Source organism: Salvelinus namaycush, chromosome 2 (genome assembly GCF_016432855.1).
Source record: "Salvelinus namaycush isolate Seneca chromosome 2, SaNama_1.0, whole genome shotgun sequence".
NCBI classification, from domain to species: Eukaryota; Metazoa; Chordata; class Actinopteri; order Salmoniformes; family Salmonidae; genus Salvelinus; species Salvelinus namaycush.
The window spans coordinates 11,141,726-11,163,887 of NC_052308.1; the positions used below are offsets into that span (position 1 = coordinate 11,141,726).

The 22,162-nt window shown below is 41.2% G+C and overlaps 1 protein-coding gene across 1 annotated transcript; it reads left to right on the forward strand.

Moving 5' to 3' along the window:
- The first annotated feature begins 1,237 nt into the window (after positions 1-1,237).
- LOC120058884 (guanine nucleotide-binding protein G(I)/G(S)/G(T) subunit beta-1-like) lies at positions 1,238-21,251 on the forward strand. Its single transcript, XM_039007631.1, has 11 exons — positions 1,238-1,683; positions 13,802-13,910; positions 14,111-14,149; positions 14,430-14,536; positions 14,983-15,046; positions 15,245-15,407; positions 15,559-15,625; positions 15,779-15,980; positions 16,293-16,509; positions 19,663-19,778; positions 19,906-21,251. Exons 2-10 carry the CDS (start codon positions 13,854-13,856, stop codon positions 19,767-19,769), a joined length of 1,023 nt encoding a protein of 340 aa, XP_038863559.1. The 5' UTR covers positions 1,238-1,683; positions 13,802-13,853; the 3' UTR covers positions 19,770-19,778; positions 19,906-21,251.
- The last annotated feature ends 911 nt before the right edge of the window (positions 21,252-22,162 follow it).

Genomic DNA, 22,162 nt, shown 5'->3' on the forward strand with positions numbered 1-22,162 from the left:
ATGTTGTAAATGACTATTGTAGCTGGAAACGGCAGATTTTTTTATGGAATATCTACATAGGCGTACAGAGGCCCATTATCAGCAACCATCACTCCTATGTTCCAATGGCACGTTGTGTTAGCTAATCCAAGTTTATAATTTTAAAAGGCTAATTGATCATTAGAAAACCCTATTGCAATTATGTTAGCACAGTTGAAACTGTTGTCCTGATTAAAGAAGCAATACAACTGGCCTTTAGACTAGATGAGTATCTGGAGCATCAGCATTTGTGGGTTTTATTACAGGCTCAAAATGGCCAGAAACAAATAACTTTCTTCTGAAACTCATCAGTCTATTCTTGTTCTGATAAATGAAGGCTATTCCATGTGAGAAATTGCCATGAAACTGAAGATCTCGTACAACGCTGTGTACTACTCCCTTCACAGAACAGCGCAAACTGGTTCTAACCAGAATAGAAAGAGGAGTGGGAGTCCACAGTGCACAACTGAGCAAGAGGACAAGTACATTAGTGTCTAGTTTGAGAAACAGATGCCTCACAAGTCCTCAACTGGCAGCTTCATTAAATAGTACCTGCAAAACACCAAGAACATACTATTTAATGAAGCTGTCAGTTGAGGACTTGTGAGGCATCTGACCAAGCACACCCACAGTGGAGGCTGGTGGGAGGAGCTATAAGAGGACGGCTCATTGTAAAGGCTGGAATCAAATAAATGGAACTTATCAAACACAACAAACCTATGGAAACCAGATGTTTGACTCGTTCCAATAATTATATTCCAGTCATTTCAATGAGCCTGTCCTCCTATATCTCCCCCCACCAGCCTCATTTGACACACGCAAACACTCTCTCACACACGCACACACATTCATGCAGAAGTACCCAGAAGATACAAGAACACCGTGCAAAACAAATACGGGAAGGAGATTTCTTCATAGTTACCCCAAAACTCATTGTATTGGATTCATTTGGGCACACAGACAGACAGACAGGCACGCACAACTGTAGTGGGCTCTTGGGACAAACACGCAAACTGATGCAGGCAACTTAAGTTTTAAAAAATGACGCTGTCCTCAGAGTCATTATAGCTGTAGTAGAATACACTTTATGAAGTACTGTAAACCCATAATATACCTAGATTAATTAATTGGACAATTAATTAGATATTTTGCACTGATTATTGGCCTATATTGTTTTTTTTCTAAACGAATGCTCAATCTAATTTTGTGTTTATGCGAGCGTTGCTGCAGAGCGTGGGGTTTCCCATAGTTTATTGCAGGGTTACCGCGCCCATCTCGCCGTTTGATTGCCGGGTGAAGTAGTGACTGAGTAGTACCGAGAAAGAGTTTAGGGCGGCCAAAGGGGAAGTGGCTTCTAAATGAAATATACATCGGGAACAGACAGTAGTGAAAATTGATTATTGAGATTGTCAGTTTGCAGCAGGGATCTGTGTCCCGTCATCAGCAGGGAGTGGTGTGATTTTTTTACCCCCCCCCCCCGGTTGGTCCAGGTTGTTGAAAAAGCTTACTGGCCAGCCTGGTTACGTTTGGAAAGGGTTGCTCCTCTGAAAGCTAGCTAGTTTGTAAACTAGCTGTTCGTTGATGCGTGGATTGGAGGAATAACTACACCGTTACATTTTCCAGTCAATGCTAAATAAACACAAGCCAACGCCAACTGAGAAAAAGGTAGGACGGTCACGGTGCAATGTCGCACATTTGGAAAGCAATAAAATGATTGTGTAATTGTTGGCCGATTTGGTAACGTTGGATTAGCTGGTTTAGGTTACTGTCCGGGGTGGGGTAACGTTGGCATAGACAACTTTAGCTACTTTCCAGCTGCTGCAGACTAGTTCTAATGTTAGATAACTAACTCGGCTGGCTATATCGATCCTAATTTCAGCATGTATATTGAAATACTCGTATGTATTGTCAACGTACCTACGGTAACTACCTAGCTATATTTCCTGCCTCATTTTGCAAGGGACGGGTTGGACCTTGTCCAATTCATGAGAAGTGGACAGCAAACACTTTCTTGGACAAGTCATTAACCAACTAACGTTAGCTAGCTAATTTGGTTAGGTACCTAACTAGCCGAGGTAGACCGCTGCGTTTAGTTAGCTACAGCAATGTTGTCCAGCTAGCTTAATTTTTTCCATAAAAAAATTAACCGTGCCTCAATACCCCTTTAATTTAAACTGCATTCAAAACAACCATATTTAACTTGTTTATTAAAAGCGGACTTGTTAGCTGGGTAGCTAACATCTTTGAGATGGACGACTGTGGCCTAAAATGCAAGTGATAACTAACGTTAGCTAGTTATCTGACTTGTCCATTGCTAGTCATTTATCTTGGGCACTATTCATAATTGGATGTTTAAAATAAGTTGAGGCATTGTTAGATATGCCGTTTTGGTAGTCAAGTATGACCACTTTTACCAATCTACAACCTAGATAGCTAACGTAGTTATAAATTCAGTTAACGTTAGCTAGTTAACTAGATGTCTGTTAAACACTAACGTTAGCTAGTTTGCTAACTAAAGTTAGCTGGATTGATGTTAAAAAGCACAAACGTTAGCTAACTGCTAGCTGGTAAATAAACAATTTGTACCATTTAAATATCCCCCACTTTAACGGTAACACAATTGCTTTACTTGGCTCTTGTGGTTTTGATCAAATTAAACGGCTACTGATGGCTTTAACGACATGGCTACTTCTAGTTAAGTAGGTAATTAATTGGATTTTCTTCGCCAACACTAGCCAGCTAACTCCTTAGCTAGTTGCTGGAGTAATTTAGCACACGCCTAGCACGGGGGCGAAACGATAGGAATGCTGGATCAGTGTGTTATATTCCCTTTGGGTGGGTGGGTCTTTTCTGTTTGTCTGCCCCCTCTTTCTGATAATCCCCGACGTCCGTTGTCGGAGAGTGAAGTTGGGCTGCTGTCTAGTAGCTAGAATTGAGGTCACTGCTATTGAGCAGGGTTATGTGGTTAGAAATCGTTGAGACATACATTCTGATAAAGGAAATTGAGATATAACTACATCTCGGCCTTTTCGCATGTTGTATTAAATACTGGGATTGCACATTATTTTCACACGTGACATAGATTTACTTTCATGCTATCTACGTGTCTAGTTAGCTTCGCTTCTTCAACCCTAGTAGCTAGGCCTATAAACAGCGGCCGCGAACAAGATGGCGTTTGCTGCCTCAGTCTCATGTTTCCATCGATGCAAGACATTAATTAGCATGCCATCGGTTGAGGCTTCTTAGGTGGTCAGTGTAACTGTTTTGGTAGTGGTAGCTACCATAACTTTTACATCATCTTTCAAGCCAGCTATTTTGTTTTTCTATGTAAATGACAGACATCTGGAAGAGATGAGCGGGGGAGTTCTTGCATTTGCAGCATTGTATCTACAATGAGCTTGAATTGTTCAAACAAATATTGTAGCCACATCTGAATCCCAACGGAGAGTGATTCATCAGTTTATTTGCAGGTGCCATTCAAATTGGATGCAAATAGTGCTAATGAGATGCAAGCAAATTATTTGTACCACTATATTTGAGCACAACAACGTTTCCCGCTGCAGTCAAATTACATCAGGACAGGAGCGTTTCAAGCTTAATATCCAACCAGGTCTCAGCATTTTGTATCATTCTGTACGTAAATCAGAGACACTCATTTAATATATGTTATGTTTCGTACGGTATGTATAATTTGTGGATGTCCCTCACCCATTTCATATACAGTTAATATATGCTACGAATTTGCAAGAAGTAATAGGTGGCTAACGTTAGCTAGGCGTTAAGTTTAGAAGTTACGGGAAGGGTTAACTACGTAGTAGTCGCCAATGTCTTTAAGGCTACTTGTAAGCATGTTGTCGTAGAGACTAATCAGACATGCCTTTTTCAGAGTGGAAAACTGATTTCCGACTACGGTGTGAGCTCTTGCCAGCTGTTTTCCTGTTAGTGGGCATAGATTGGATTAAATATTTACTGTCTGTGGATTTGAGCTTTTAGGATTACAGGCTTGGTCAGTGATAGTGCTGGTTATGGTCTTTTCTATGATCCAGCTTTAGCCATATGACATTTGTTGCACTGATATTGCTCTCCGCTACACTTTTGTATGGCCATTGGTAGGGCTGTGGTGGTCATGACATTTTGTCAGCCAGGTATTGTCATGCAAAAGACTGCCGGTCTCATGGTAATTTATCGTTAATTAACATAAATACGTTGAGCAAGCCACTATTGCGCGCCTTTGAAACATCTACACAAGTCTAATGAATCAGTTGAATTTACATCATCATAAACCAATGTATTTATTTTAGGCAGGTCTAAACAAACATGATGTGAAGAAAATGTATTTCAGAAGAGAATGAGTTGGCCTATAGTTTCTGGCAGTGTGCCATTATTTTATAGTAAGACTAATATAATTGAACTTGGATATTTTCCCATTCAGAAGCATATTGAGTGTAAAAGTGATCATTTTTAAACAGGTCCTACACGCTAGATTTAGAGTAATTTGACAACTTTAGTTGTGAATAATAAACATTTAGGATGCCTTGAATATCAAAAGATGTATGGGCTGCATGATGCAACTATAGGCTATTGATGATTTGAGAAAGTCTCAAAAAAAGCTTGCGCTCTGTTGCTGCAAACGCTGTTCTCTCGTCAAGTGATTATACTTTAACCCATCAAACTATTCTCAATTGAATCTTGTCTTTACTAATATTACTAGAATTGCACATTATCAAATGTGCAGGAACAGGGGCAGGAGAAGATGTCATCCGTATGTACTCGAATAGCGAATGTAGGACACTTTCTGCTGTTTTGTTTTTCACTCATGTTGGGTAGGCTATTCTGGTTATTTCAGTCCACACATCAACCGCTGTTTGAGGAGCATGCAGGATCTCTCCGCAGCACAGGTGATATTTCTTCCAAACTCTGTACCGTGGGGTCTCCAACCCTGTTCCTGCAGCTACACAGTGCTTAATTTAGGAAACCAAGTGAAATCTGTTTGGGATCATTGATAGTAATACGTTTTCACAACATATTTCATTAAACTGTTGATAGCCCCTCTCTCTGCGTGCTTGAAAGGTATGCAGGGAGGAGATGGAAATGCACGGTGGTGAGATATTCCATATTCTGTACCTAAAGGTAATGTCAACCTATTAATTATGAAAAGATAAAAATGCCCTATTACCAGGCTATTTAAAACCAAATACAAAGTCACTAATTGTAGGCCAACTCGGAATTGGTTTAATTTATGCAAGACCAATTATGTACCAAAGTTTTAAAAATAAATACAATTCTGCCGTGCATAATATGCGGTAGACTATGCTACACGCACAATCATTTTTAAATCTTTTCTTTTTTTCAAGCTTGGGTTCGTTTGTGTGTGTGTATGCATACATACATACATTAGGGATGCAAAATATATCGGTAAGCATATCGAAATCGGATGATATTAGCTAAAAATGTCAGCATCGGGTCTATGTATAACGCCGATGTCAAAGCTGACGTGCATACCTGTAACATAGGTAGATGACGTAATGATGCCACAAAATACAGAGCTACACGTGCAACACAGCATTCCTAACCTAGCCCACAATGTCTGCTATGTGGATCTGTTTTGAAGTTTCAAAGGAAGATAAAGGCCATATGCAACGTTTGTGCTGCTATTATTTCCAGAGGGGAGAAAGTGAAATCTTTCAAAACCACAAACCTAATTACTGATTTGATAATGCGTCATCCCCAGATGTTCAGTGACTACTTAGAACAAAACCAGAAAAAAACGAAGTGCGCACTTCCAACAACTAAACAAGTTCAAGTCGAGCAGTCATTTGAAATAGAATTTCAGCGAGACAACTCAAAGGCGAAATCCATTAACGCCAAGATAATGGAATTAATTGCCCTTGACAATCAACCATTCTCTGTCGTGGATGATGTTGGCTTTTGCCGACTGGTCGAGCCCCCGGTACACACTACCAAGTAAGTGCTTTTTTTCAGATGTTGCCCTACCAGAGTTACACAGTATTGTTGAAACGCACATCCGTGAGCTACTTGCTATGGGCGTCACTGAGATTAGCTTCATGACTGACATTTGGACCAGCGATGTCAGACCCATGAGCATGCTGAGTCTTACAGCACAGTGGGTCAACAAGGATTTCGTACTGGGGAAAGCCGTATTGCAAGCTCAAGAATGTGCTTGTTCTCATACCACTACAGCCATTTCAATGGCATTTGAGAACATGTTTGAAACTTGGAAAATCCCCAAGAACGTGTTAATGCACGTAACATGACAAAGGGTTTGGAAGAATGCGGAATCGCCAGCAACTGGCTGTGAATTAAGGTGTTTTGGCCCAACGCAGCATATCTGACACAGTGGAAACGGGTAGGAAGATAGTTGTTCATTTTAAACACTCGCAGCTAGCATACATCCGCCTGCAAGCAGTACAGGAGCAGCTTGGAGTGAAAATGAAAAGGCTTAAGTAAGATGTTTCCACCAGATGGAACAGTACTTTTTACATGGAGAGCCTGCTGGAACAAAAACGAGTGCTTGGCGTGTACGCAGCCGACTGAGTTACCTGCAACAATCAGTACAAACCAGTGGACTTTCATTGACATGAACACACTCCTAGCTCCATTCAAACAACTGACTCGCGAAATAAGCTCATCAACTGCGTCTGCAGCTGACGTGATACCCTCTCATGGCATTGAAACGCCTGCTCAACAAAACTGCCAACACAGACACAGTTAAAACTTGCAAAAGTACTCTATTAGAGGCTGTGAACAAGTGATTCTGTGGCATTCTCTCTGAGCCTCTACTATGTCGCCACCATGCTCGATGCTAGGTACAAGGACCGCTACTTCGATGGAGACACGAAACGGGGTTTGTGAAATGTTAGACACAGCTGGACAAGATGGAAATGGACACAGTGACAGTGCGCACCGAGGAAGAGGACCCACGACAGAAGAGGCCACAGACAGACAGCTGGAACTTCACTGCTTGACATGTATGCTGAAATCCTGGTTGAGAATGAAACGACTAAACAAATGAACAACGAAACAGCACAGCAAGTAAGTAAGTGAATAGGTTTTGATTATGTTTTACTTGTAATGGGGACATATGTAGATGCCAACAAAATAATAACTTTTTGGTCAGTGTGTGTCTCCATTAGAGAGAGACGCTTTGTATTGTCATTTTCTGTTACTACATCGGCCAATGTTGATCTATTCCTAATGATCCTTTGGAATGCAAGAATAATGCAATATGTTGTATTCAGAATCTTGGTGCTCCCTGTACTAGTATGGACAGTGAGTGCCTTTTCAGTGCATCTTCACACATTGTAGACGAAAAAGTAATTACTCTTGTGACAAAGCCGAGCAGGTCTTATTTGAAGAAAAACCTCCCCCAACTGTTAAAATTGTAAATGGGCAGTCATATTGTAACACAGCCATTTCGTCACTGAAAAAAAAAAATTGACTAATACCAATGGCTTTTCTGTTTATTCATGGATGGTATAGGTCAAGATTTTAATTACATTTGAAACAAAGCAGTTTTATTTCTTAAATGAAAGATGAGATGTGTTGTAAATTTGCTCGCATTTTACTAGTCAATTAAGTTGAGCACATTTTAAAAGTAAGTTGTGCAGTTTGACAGCCTAGAGACAGTCATTTTTTCAAGCAGTTAAAGCTAAAATGATTAACTGCATTTTTGTTTCAACCAATATTTATTTCAAAGCATTTTTAAGTTTCTCCATACAGTCAAGATTGGATAGTAAGAAGGGACACTGACAACTTCACCACCTTTGTAATGCGGGGCAGCTAAAATATTTCTGTGAATATCTGTTGTGTGATAAAGTACATTCGTGGGTTTGTAATTTTTCTAATTTAAAAGTTATTAAACAATCTGTTCCTAACTGAACAAATAAACATGACACTTTGTTTCAACTGTTTAACTGTACTAGAATGCTTAATATATTTTCATTAGTGTTACCAGCCTCAGAAATTACAGCCCAAATAAATCTCAACATCAACTGTTCAGAGGAGAATGCGTGAATCAGGCCTTCACGGTCAAATTGCTGCAAAGAAACCACTACTAAAAGACACCAATAAGAAGAAGAGACTTGCTTGGGCCAAGAAATACGACCAATGCACATTAAACCGGTGGAAATCTGTCCTTTTGGTCTGATGAGTCCAAATTGAGATTTTTGGTTCCAACCGCGGTCTTTGTAAGACGCAGAGTAGGTGAACGGATGCTCTCCGCATGTGTGGTTCCCACCGTGAAGCGAGGAGGTGGTGTGGGGGTGTTTTGCTTGTGACACTGATTTATTTAGGGTTCTAGGCACACTTAACCAGCATGGCTACCACAGCATTCTGCAGCGATACGCCATCCCATCTGGATTGCACTTGAGACTGTCATTTGGTTTTCAACAGGACACTGAGACAAAACACATCTCCGGGCTGTGTAAGGGCTATTTGACCAAGAAGGAGAGTGATGGAGTGCTGCATCAGATGACCTGGCCTCCACAATCACCTGACCTCAACCCAATTGAGATGGTTTGGGATGAGTTGGACCGCAGAGTGAAGGAAAAGCAGCCAAGAAGTGCTCTGCGTATGTGGGAACTCCTTCAATACTGTTGAAGAGAATGCTGGTTGAGAGAATGCCAAGAGTGTGCAAAGCTGTCATCAAGGCAAAGGGTGGCTACTTTGAAGAATTTCAATATAAAATATATTGATGTGTTAAACACTTTTTGGTTGCTACATGATTCCATGTGTTTTTTCATAGTTTTGATGTCTTAACTCTTATTCTACGATGTAGAAAATACTAAAAATAAAGAAACCCTTGAATGAGTAGGTGTCCAAACTTTTGACTGGTACTAATATATATATATATATATATGGGTGTGAATTATTCATCACCTTAGAGAGCACTGTCCATTTCTTTGCGTAAACTGAAACAACATCCACAACAACCATGTTTTCCACTCAGTTTCAACCGGTTGTTGAAATTCTTTCTTCAAATTGATCAGTGAGGTGAGTTTTAAAAAAGCGCATACTGTTTTGATAAGGTATGTAATTTTTGTGCATGAGAGGAGATTACCGTGACTCAATGGTCATTTAGAATTTCACTCATGACTGCCGGTGTGGCGATAATACAGTCTCCGCAACAGCCCTAGCCATTAGTAGAGTATACATGATCCCAATTTTAGCTTCAAGACGCCGGCAATTTGGAAAACCAAACCATATCGTGTGCTGTAGTTTAAAAACTCGATGGATGGTGCTTAAACAATGACTTTATATCTGAATTCTGCCATCTTTATGCACGTTTGCCATTTCCATTTTTTTTGTTGGAAAAGGCAATAGAAACATCTGAAATATGGAAAATGTATCAATGTAAAACTAAAATAATCCTGAACACTACTGAGAGATCCTGCTCTGAAAGGTGAATTTGTATGCCTGCATGGAAACAAAAACATTATGAAAACATTTATGTTGAGCAGCAGACTCCGGCTGCCCTCAGGAGACCTCAGAGCAGTCAGTAAGCCACACCTCCAGGCTATTTGCCACCACTCCCTGTTTATCATGCAGTCAGCTGATTCCGATCAGGCGCTTGGAGAAATGAGGGGCAGAGGAACTTCTTACAGTAAGGGATTATGGACAGACTCTGAGAGCATCTAGTTCACCCACATTGCAGAATTTGTTCTTTGTTTTCTTACCCTGAGGTCGTGTAGGGATGAACTGTGACTGAGTCCTATGTTTAGGTTTGAGCATCTTCTGAATTGTGCCTACATTGACTCCAAGTAACTTACAACCAAGACTCAACATCAAACTCAATGAATTAGGTGTTTGAACAAATGCCAGTGCAGAATTTTTAGTTTTTAATTACATATTATCTTCTCCATGATTAACGTTGTCATTCTACGTCCCACATTCTGATGCCACAGTAATTAGTGTGTTATACTGAAGTCTAGTCCTAGTGTCTCCCTCCTGATTTTGTTACTTACTTTTCTCATGTTATAAGGTTAATTCAACAATTTTTTTCCCTCTGTCTTAAGGACGGATGTGGATGAAGTAGTCATGGTATTAACAGTGATATTTTTATCAGAGGACCTTGAGTGAGTTGCTCAGTTTAGAGAAGATCCTCAGTCTAGCACTCAAACACTTTGACCGTACAGAGTGAAATACATGAAGTAAGGTGATGGGGTTAGCTAGGAAGAAGAACTGGGGCTAAAACCGAAGGGTTTAATTATAATCCTTATGTTTCATTCATATCCAAATGTGCTAATCCAGTCTTCTGCGAATGTGAGGTCAAGGCTGTTTCCTGTATTACTGGTACCTTTCACAATGCTGGTGTGTGGATAATCTCTCAAATTTTCACAATAGAATGTTATCCTAGCAGTTAAGAGCGTAAGGCCAGTAATCGAAAGGTCTCTGGTTAGAATCCCTGAGCCAACTATGTAAAAAAAATCTCTCCCCTTGAGCAAGGTACTTAAGCCTAATTGCTCTGGATAAGAGCGTCTGTTAAATAAATCAAATGTGTTTTGAAAATGACCTCTGTTTTCTCTGACCATGTTCGGTATTATTTGACTAATAGGAAGATCGGTGCTTTAGGCTGCTGTTTGGGCTAAATTATGTGTTTAGGTTGCCCAGACAAGTGTGATCAGATCAGCCTGTATCGCTATAAATGGTTTATTGATCACTTAGCACCGTTGGCTGATCTAGTGAGCATCAACCAATGGATTGGGGTCAGCAGGATGACTGTTTTTCAGATCATCTGGCCAGTCATGTCAACAGGATTTGTTAGGAGAGGCTAAATTAAGTGTGTCTCAGGATTATGACATTGAGGTGAGAAGATAGGACTGTGAGTCAGTAGCAGAGTTGTGTGAGGGCAGGAGAGGCGCTCTAATGTAGGATATGAGTGTATGGGCCTGCTCTACTGGCCAAGCCAACAGAAGTACTGTTCTGTAGGCTATGAGAGTGTAGGCCTGCACTAGCCAAAGCAACGGTGTCACAGCCTTCTCCCCCTGACGCAATTTTTGTCGTTTAATGACTGCACAACGTTTCTCTGTGGAAGGAAAGTAGTTACTAGTTCCGAAAATCCGTTTTCTGGTTGAGAGAGTTCTTTGAACAGGACAATGTCCATCTATGCAAACGTGTCATTAGCCTATTTCTTTACTAAAGACTTGCACCTCGATCAGACCGACAGCGTCATTGCATGTTGGTACATTAGAAGTACATTCATTTCCAATGGAATTCTGCATTTGCCTTGCAGCATTGCGTTGCAGTGTGTTTACCTTCCAGCATTGCGTTGCAGTGTGTTTTGTGTGGTGCATACATTGGATTTATCCAACGCATGCGTCAAATTGTATGTGTAAATTTGACAGAAATAGTAGAAAAGGGTGAATGTTTTGTTGCACAAATTTCCACTTAAATGTTAGATTACATACAGTGCATTCGGAACGTAATCAATAGTATTTTTCCCCACAGTACCTCATAATGACAAAGCAGAAACCGGTTATACATTTTTACAAATGTATTAAAAATATAAACTTTACATTTTACATAAGTATTCAGACCATTTACTCAGTACTTTGTGCCTCGAGTCTTTACAGCCTACAAGCTTGGCATACCTGTATTTGGGTTGTTTCTCCTATTCTTCTCTACAGATCCTCTCAAGCTCAGTCAGGTTGTTTGGGGAGTGTCGCTGCACAGGTATTTTCAGGTCTCTCCAGAGATGTTCGTTCGGGTTCAAGTCCGGGCTCTGGCTGGGCCACTCAAGGACATTCAGAGACTTGTCCCGAAGCCATTCCTGCATTGTCTTGGCTGTCTGCTTAGGGTCGTTGTGCTGTTGGAAGGTGAACCTTCGCCCCAGTCTGAGGTTCTGAGCGCTCTGGAGCAGGTTTTTATCAAGGATCTCGCTATACTTTGCTCTGTTCATCTTTCCCTCAATCCTGACTAGTCTCCCAGTCCCTACTGCTGAAAAACACCCCCACAGCATGATGCTGCCAACACCATGCTTCACCGTAGGGATGGTATTGGCCAGGTGATGAGCGGTGCCTTGTTTCCTCCAGACGTGACACTTGGCATTCAGGCCAAAAAGTTAAATCTTGGTTTCATCAGACCAGGGAATCTTGTTTCTCATGGTCTGAGAGTCCTTTAAGTTCCTTTTGGCAAACTCCAAGCGGGCTGTCGTGCATCTTATGTAGGAGTGGCTTCCGTCTGGCCACTCTACCATAAAGGCCTGATTGGTGGAGTGCTGCAGAGATGGTTGTCCTTCTGGAAGGTTCTCCCATCTCCACAGAGGAGCTTTGTCTGAGTGACCATCGGGTTCTTGATCACCTCCTTGACCAAGGCCCTTCTCCCCTGTTTGGCTGGGCAGCCAGCTCCAGGAAGAGTCTTGGTGGTTCCAAACTTCATCCATTTAAGAATGATGGAAGCCACTGTGTTCTTGAGGACCTTCAATGCTGCAGATATTTTCGGTACCCTTCCCCAGGTCGGTGCCTCGACACAATCCTGCCTTGCAGCTCTATGGACAATCCCTTCGACCTCATGGCTTGGTTTTTTCTCTGTGCCTTTCCCAATCATGTCCAATCAATTGAAATTATCACAGGTGGACTCCAATCTAGTTTTAGAAACGTCTCAAGAATGATAAATGGGAACAGGCTGCATCTGAGCTCAAATTCAATTCTCATAGCAAAGGATCTGAATACCTATGTAAAATACTTTTATTTTTTTCGGTTTTTATTTTTAATAAATTTGCAAACATTTCAAAACCTGTTTTGGGGTTGTCGTTATGGGTGGGGTATTGTGTGAGAGTAGATTGAGAATTGTTTTATTTAATCCATTATAGAATAAGGCTGTAATGTGGAAAAAGTCAAGGAGTCTAAATACTTTCCGAATGCACTGTACACAATGAGAGAAGTTTGACTGCAGAATCTATTACGCTGTATTGATGTAATGGCGCTGTCGTTCTGATCAAGGTGTTAGGCCTATCCTTGAATGACAGGTGATTTTTATGTATCGTATGTTTTGTTTTCTGGAACAAACAGCCTTTTGTAACAGAACATCTAGCTTTGTTTGTCTAAATTATGCCATTTCAATGCTTTCACAGCTCAACGAGGGGAAAACATGATCAGTTGGTTACATAATGTGTATGAGTGACAAGCAATCTGGCAACAGATTTTCATGGGTTTCCATCGCATTTTCAATTCTACTGATGGTTTTGGGGAAAATGTAAATTGCGTTATATTGAGAATGTGCCCAGTCTGGTCTTGGCACGTGCGCTTTAGCTGGCAGGTACAGTGCGGGTAGGATAGCCTACATGATGAGATTATGGACAAAATAGATACCTTTTTCAAAAGGCCGCCAAGCATTGATCATGTCTCCAGAATAAGACCCTCGATATTTATTGGAAAGGAACATCATATACCGCATGCACTTTCAACACCCTGTGAAGTTCATAATTTATTTAATCTGTAGCCTAATAAAACTGCATTCTTTCCTGAGTCGTAGTGGGAGGACCATACCGTAGTGGGGCATGACTCCCAAGTTTACTTCGATTTGATGGTTATTATATCAATATTTGTGCATAAAGGCATTTCATTGCCATTTCTCATAATTCATTTTATCGACAATTAAGGATCCCGCCTTGACTACCTTAATTTTGTATTGTCGACATTTGGAATGTTTACCAACATTTGCTCCAGGCCTGTCGTAAATTAATATTTTTGCCGACGTACTTTATTCGCATTAAAAGGTTGGCTGGAAACCTGATTACTGAGGCTCTTCTTTCTTCCTCTTTCAGATTAACGACTGTCCCAGCAGCTGGAGCGAGACAGACCTACTAGCAGGGCAAAATGAGTGAACTGGACCAGTTACGCCAGGAGGCTGAGCAGCTCAAAAACCAGATCAGAGTGAGTGTTTATCCCTCCATCTACCATCAATGGGCAGGAGCAATTGTTTAAAACCTAGAGAAATTGCGTATTTAAGAAATAATTGAATTGTCTCTGCGCTCATAATCAAGTCTCAACAGTGTCATAAAGCTACATAATCTTCTGACAGTGTTTGGTTGTTAAATTTGTGTGATGGTTTAATTGTCGTCTTACTTTTGCAGGATGCCAGGAAAGCATGCGCCGATGCCACGCTATCACAGGTAAAAGTTCAGTTTTGTTTTTGCGTCTTGTACTTTCGATTTTGTACAGCAGCTTCAAACAGAGGAAAATACAATATTTTTGGTTATGGAAAATATATTTAACAGCGGTTTATATGGTGCAATGATGCTTGTTTTGTCATAAACTGAAATTAGGCAAACTTACAATTTTAACAACCATAAAATTGCAGAGTGATTTCTGCATAGTACATCTTTAACTAGGGATATGCAAAACATTCAATGCAATCTGCTATTGATGGCTTTATGTAACTGTGTTTTGCAGATCACAGCCAATATTGATCCTGTCGGCCGTATTCAGATGCGCACAAGAAGAACACTGAGGGGGCATTTGGCTAAGATCTATGCCATGCATTGGGGCACTGATTCCAGGTAAACCCAAGTGTAATTTTTATAGTGTCTTTCACAAGCTAGGAGGGTCATTTCCATTTGGTCTATACTACAAAAAAAAAACTTGCTTGCTTTTTGGAGTTTTTGCAATGACAAATAGTTGAATGATTCCAGTTGTCAAATGTAAAAGTTGGCATGGTATATAATTGTATCACCCTTGGCATGAATTGGTTATTATATGATTCCACATGATATAGTGGGAAATGTAAGTAGGTGTTATGACTAAGCATGCGTTGTTGCTAGATTGTCATTGCTTAGATTTGGCCCCAAGTTACAAGGCAAGGCAGTCTTAATAAATTACTTTTAGTTTGCTTTTCTATTCCATATTGAATTTTAGCTAGTTATAGTTTGATTTTTTAAAAATTGGTTACAATTTCTTAGACGGGAACTGTAATTCCATGACCTTATGTTTCTGCTCTTTCTCACAGGCTCTTGGTCAGTGCTTCCCAAGATGGTAAACTCATCATTTGGGACAGCTATACCACTAACAAGGTCAGACTTCAGTAGCTAAACTTCCATAGCTCTGTTTAGAGAACGACTACAACGTTTCCATTGCAATTATAGGCATTGCATTCTGTCCCTTCAAACATTCTACTGTAGTTTTTTTTATTCACCTACACACCTGTATTAAGAGATCATTACTTCAGGTGTGCAAAGGTTTCATGTTTTTTATCCACCAACTCCTTGCAGGTCCATGCCATTCCCCTGCGTTCTTCCTGGGTCATGACCTGCTCATATGCACCTTCAGGAAACTACGTGGCCTGCGGAGGTCTGGACAACATCTGCTCTATTTACAACCTGAAGACACGTGAGGGGAATGTACGTGTGAGCCGGGAGCTCGCTGGACACACGGGTAGAGAGACTACATTTTCTGTTTGGCATGTTTTATTTTATTTGTTTTCTTATGAAATCTTTCACATTTTCTGCTACTTAAAACACACTATGGGAACATTTCTGGGTTTCAGATTTTTTTTAGTAATGCACAAATTAAATCTAATTTCCAGGTTATCTGTCCTGCTGTCGCTTCGTTGATGACAACCAGATTATTACAAGCTCTGGAGACACCACCTGGTAAGTAAAGGAATTACTCAGTGTCCTGTAAGGATGCTGCTCAGTCTATTTCCAATACTACAACATTGTTCATTTTCCTAAAATGTATTAAATGTGAATTGAATTTGTATAGAAACTCATGCCTCTTGTTTTAACCAGATGTTGTTTTTACAGTGCCCTTTGGGATATTGAGACTGGCCAGCAGACAACCACATTTGCTGGTCACAGTGGTGATGTCATGAGCCTCTCATTGGCTCCTGACACTAGGCTATTTGTCTCAGGTGCTTGTGATGCCTCGGCCAAACTCTGGGACGTCAGAGAGGGCATGTGCAGACAGACCTTCACTGGGCATGAGTCTGACATCAATGCCATATGTGTAAGGGCATATTTAAAGATATCTATGCACACGTATTGCCTATTAGGGCATTTTACATTGATCAATCTTTATTTTAGGTTAAGCAATTTGTACGTTTTAAGAACAGTATTTAAAAGTACAAGAAACCCAGAGGATGACCCATCAAACTGTAAAAACACTTATTTCCAATGTGGTCCTCAAATCATGAAATATAATCTCAATTTACACAATTCAGTTTGATTGAAAAAAAATGTTTTTGAGATACAAATTTTAATTAAAATATAGTCAGTTATTTGCTCAGTAAGTAATTGCTGTATAATCTGTGCTTTACAGTTCTTCCCCAATGGCAATGCCTTTTGTACGGGCTCTGACGACGCCACCTGCAGACTCTTCGATCTTCGTGCCGACCAGGAGCTGATGTGCTACTCGCATGACAACATCATTTGTGGCATCACCTCTGTTGCTTTCTCCAAGAGTGGCCGTCTCCTCCTAGCTGGATATGACGACTTCAACTGCAACGTGTGGGACACACTGAAGGCTGACCGTGCTGGTGAGTCACTGATAACACCCCAGAGACGTCTCGTCACACGGTATACCAAAACTTCTGTACTTTTTCGATACTACAACATAAACGGTTCGGTATTATAAGTTTTTATATAATTGGTTCTTAATGTCACGTACTGCATCAGCCAATGCCCCCTTTATAGCATGAGCCTCTTGCCTGGTCCAGTCAAGCTGGCCATACATTACACGATTTTAAACCGCAATAAAAAAAATCTCCCCAATTTTGTTGTATCCAATTGGTAGTTAGTCTTGTCTCATCACTGCAACACCCATACGGACTTGGGAGAGGCGAAGGTTGAGAGCTGTGCATCCTCCGAAACCCAACCAAGCCGCACTACTTCTTGACACAATGCCCACTTAACCCAGAAGCCAGACGCACCAATGTGTCGGAGGAAACACCGTACACTTGGCGACTGTGTCAGCGTGCACTAAGTCTGGCCTGCCACAGGAGTCGCTAGTGCGCGATGGGACAAGGACATCCCTGCCGGCCAAAACCTCCCCTAACCTGGACGACACTGGGCCAATTGTGTGCTGCCCCATGGGTCTCCCGGTCGCGGTCGGCTGCGACAGCCTGGACTCGAACCCAGAATCTCCAGTGGCACAGCTAGCACTGCAATGCAGTGCCTTAAACCACTGCGCCACTCTGGAAGCTTAAACTGCGATTTTGCAACGATTTCGTATCTATGCCGAATTTCTGGAATCGCAGGTCATTTGTGTGCTCCGCTCAAGATGTTGTAGGTCGCATAATGTGAGCGGGTGAAAGAAGTGTGATTTATAAGTCTTGCACTCTCCTGAGCTGCATCTTCTGTCCCGGTTTTATTTTTCTGACATGCCAGAATTTGGACTTGTGCAACTCGTCCTCTGTTGCTCGGCTCATTCTTGGCTACAGCCACAGCATAGGGGGGTAAATGCCACGGCGCCACAACATATATAGAATTCACAGGGCGGGGTCAAGATAAGTCTTAATGTGAGCACACCGGTAGCAGACGACAGGATGAAAAGATTATCCAGATAATTTGCATAATATGAATTGTTCCACGATGTCAATATTTTTGTTGTCTAACGTATGCCTAGCTTTACTTAGTGCTAGCTAGCCTGTCCTGAGGAACCACTCCACTGTCTGGTAGGCTGGGCTGCATCATGTCAGCTCCCCACTCATGATGCACTGGGAGTCTGGGCTGCATCATGTTAGCTCCCCACTCATGCTGCACTGGGAGTCTGGGCTGCATCATGTCAGCTCCCCACTCATGCTGCACTGGGAGTCTGGGCTGCATCATGTTAGCTCCCCACTCATGCTGCACTGGGAGGCTGGGCTGCATCATGTTAGCACCCCACTCATGCTGCACTGGGAGTCTGGGCTGCATCATGTCAGCTCCCCACTCATGCTGCACTGGGAGTCTGGGCTGCATCATGTTAGCACCCCACTCATGCTGCACTGGGAGTCTGGGCTGCATCATGTCAGCTCCCCACTCATGATGCACTGGGAGTCTGGGCTGCATCATGTCAGCGCCCCACTCATGCTGCACTGGGAGTCTGGGCTGCATCATGTTAGCGCCCCACTCATGCTGCACTGGGAGTCTGGGCTGCATCATGTCAGCTCCCCACTCATGCTGCACTGGGAGTCTGGGCTGCATCATGTCAGCTCCCCACTCATGCTGCACTGGGAGGCTGGGCTGCATCATGTCAGCTCCCCACTCATGCTGCACTGGGAGTCTGGGCTGCATCATGTTAGCGCCCCACTCATGCTGCACTGGGAGTCTGGGCTGCATCATGTCAGCTCCCCACTCATGCTGCACTGGGAGTCTGGGCTGCATCATGTTAGCGCCCCACTCATGCTGCACTGGGAGTCTGGGCTGCATCATGTTAGCGCCCCACTCATGCTGCACTGGGAGTCTGGGCTGCATCATGTCAGCTCCCCACTCATGCTGCACTGGGAGTCTGGGCTGCATCATGTTAGCTCCACACTCATACTGCACTGGGAGTCTGGGCTGCATCATGTCAGCTCCCCACTCATGCTGCACTGGGAGTCTGGGCTGCATCATGTTAGCGCCCCACTCATGCTGCACTGGGAGTCTGGGCTGCATCATGTCAGCTCCCCACTCATGCTGCACAGAAGTTAACACACTTAAATAATGCAACACAGCATGTAGAAAGCTTTTCATTTTTAATTGAGTTGTAGACATTTTTACAAATCTAATTCCAATTTGACATTGAGGTGTAGGATGAGACATTGACATTGTCACTGGCCTACACCTCAATCTCAATTTAGTCCATTTTAAATTCAGGTTGTAACACAACATTTGGAAAAAGTCAAGGGGTGTGAATATTTTCTGAAGGCACTAATACTCAAATGGAAGGGAATCAGATTGTCACTCCCTGAAATCAGCCAAAACAAGCTTAACTCAATGCACGTACACACTCCTATTGAAAATGCATTCACCGGTATTGTTAATACGTCTAGGCTACATCTTGATTTACCAAGTTTATCAATAGAGATTTACCATTCAAATAAATGAATACCATTATGTAGTTACTGGTAAAAACAAAGTCAAATTGATTGTATAATTGATACATTCATTAATGCATACATGGCTGTCCCTGAAAAAGGTTGACAAACAAAATGTCTAATTGAATATTGAACTCAAGACACCTTCTCTTTAGTATAGTGGTGTGTGTCCCTGCTTGTCATGCGGGAGACTGGGGTTCAATTCCCCAACGGGGAGGAAGGAATAGGCCATCATTGTAAATAAGAATTTGTTCTTAACTGACTTGCCTAGTTAAATAAATATGCCCAATTGAACAGAGCAGTAGCTGCGTTTGTCTCCAAGTGCCATCCTGTGACTTTGGCTAATGTGCCTTTTTTTGTTGTCTTGGTATTGAGTATCGTGATACTAAACCTGGAAGCTATCGGTGTTAAAGTCAAAATTCTGGTATCGTGACAACACTATTGCACACCAAGCATGTTTCTAAGTTTTATATTGTACACGTATTAGTCAAATGCAACCTGTCCTGGAAATGTGAAATTCAAAATAACTCAACAAATGTTTCAAGCTAATTTTAACTTATTTATAATGTCAGCAAAATTAAATTGCATCATTCCCAGCACAGTCCTGAGACTAATATTATGGTTCTGTTTTAGGTGTGTTGGCTGGACATGACAACCGTGTTAGCTGCCTGGGAGTCACCGATGATGGCATGGCAGTTGCAACAGGATCCTGGGACAGTTTTCTCAAGATTTGGAATTGAAGCCTGAAGGTGCTTTGCCCTTTTTGTATTGCTGTAAAGCTAAGCCTTTTAGCTACTTCTGGAACAACAGCTGTATACAGTGTGTTCATTGTTCAGTATAAGTGAACCCCGACTCATTCTTACTTTTCTTCTTCAGATGTCATTTTGAACTCCAAAGTTGACTGGAAGACCATTACAACAACTTGAGAATGTTAAATTTCATAGCATCTTCTTCAACACCGTTTTAAACTGACTTGGACACCACAAACTAAGGGAAACCAATGCCTTTCCTACACAAGAAGAGCACAATTGTTTGTCACCTAGTTAAAAAGAAGATTTCCTGTGGTATCAAATCAAAAACTTGTGCATTCCTTCTTGGACCCTTTTATGTTACCTTGAATGAGAAAACACTATCATCCCATGCAAATGTATGTCTTGAAAGCAAATGTTTGAGCATAATTGTACAAATTATTTAACTTTCTTTTTTTAAAGAATTCTATTCTCTGGTTTTAGTTTTATTCAGTTGCTTTCGTTTGTCAGGTTTTCTTTTAAAATAAAGCTTGTCATATTAATCCAATTTAATCATGTAAGAAAGATGAGACAAAATAAAACATGCAGAAAGCATGAAAGTAAAATATTCACCAGATTACAGGAGCTGCGTTCAGAAAACGTCAATGATGTATTTATATGCTAGCTATTTTTGTTTCATCACAGCTTTTTTTGCACAAAAATAAAATGTGCTTGAACTAATACTGTTAACTAAGCAAATGCTATAAATTGTGATGAATGCTAATTTCAATACAAAAGGAGTTCATGAGTAACTTAATTTCAGTTAACCCCTTAACTCTGTCTTATTTGGGTGGGGTAGGGAATAGGGTTTTAGGGTGGGTTTTGTGATTGCTGGGGCTGAATTTAGTTTAATGGATGGGGATTTTTTTTTTTTTAAGTGTCCACTTAGTGAAAGACCGCCTGACTAACAGACACCTTTCCTGTGCTTGAAACGGCAGTTGCTATTCTGTGAATGAAATGTACAAATCAATGTCTGAAAATAATTATCTGAAATTTTACAGTTTGTTTTGTCTGCCATGGGTTAATTTAAGCGTGCATGCTGTAGAATTGCTTTCCACGATGCAAAGATCCAAGTCCATCTGTCTTGTTCATAAGGTGTAACCTGTTAACTATTTTATTTTGGCTACACACTGCATATGTACTTACACTGGCAAAGCTATGCACCAGAGTAATTGAAAGTGAAGAATGGATTTCATATTGACTGCAGACTCCATGTGAAATATCGTACCAGTTCTAATGCCATTTTTTAAAATAATTCATAGTAGAATGATTGTGTGAACCTTGTTTTTGATTAACCTCCTTTAAATGTTCACACCCAATGGAACAAACATGTTCTTCGATGTATGCCCATACTTAAACATTTTGTCATTTGTTTTCTTGGTCTTAAGTCATAACATCTGAATGGCAGAAATAAAAATTATCCACTGTACAGAAGCACTTTCTTTAATAGTTGACATTTTTCACTTTCTGTGATGTATAATACATGTGGTGTATTTGTGTGTGGCCACAAGTAAAAATGAATTGCAATTCAATTGAGATGGATTTCCTTTTCTCCTTCCATTGATAAGATGGAGCTCTGCACCCTTTTCACATTTTTGTATTTTATTTCAATCTTTTGTCCTGCGTTTACACAGGCAGCCCAATTCTGATCTTTTGCCCAATTATTGACACGTGCTGATCTGATTGGTCAAAAGTCCAAGTGGGGAAAAAAGAACAGAATTGGGCTGCCTGTGTAAACAGCCTTGGTGTTCCACAGTGAGCTGGATCAAGATACTGTACTAAAATGTACTGTTATTGAAAATGTAATAAAAAGCTGTTTGAGATGTCGTGTTCTTAACCTATTCTCATGCCACTTGTCAAATGTTTTTTAGCTCATATGTAGATTAACTATATTGCCTGTGCAAATAATGAAAGGAACCCACACCAAACATTCACATTCCAACAATGCAAAGTAAAAGCGCAATCGGCTACTTAAAATGTTTGTACGTGACCCTAATGGTTGGTTGTTTTTGTGTTGGCTTACTGAGGGGTTTTAATTAATAGTTGCCTCCTGTGTTTGTTTTGGATTCATGTTACGCGACCCCAGCCGTTTAAGCCCATTATAAATATCTCTTGGGGTTGTGGCTTGCGCATTGTGGTCGGGCAATCTTGGTTCTAATTCATGTTGGTGCAATGCTCCCGCTGTTCGCTACAATGCATTGGGGTGTCAGAAGTGGGACGTCCAGGGGTGGTTTGTAGACATTACTAGCGCCCCAAGTGTGTACAGTGTCATTTCAACAAACGAGCCATTTGAGGTGCTTTCTTCCCTCCCGTGATGCATGTTGCTATGGCTAACAACAACATGG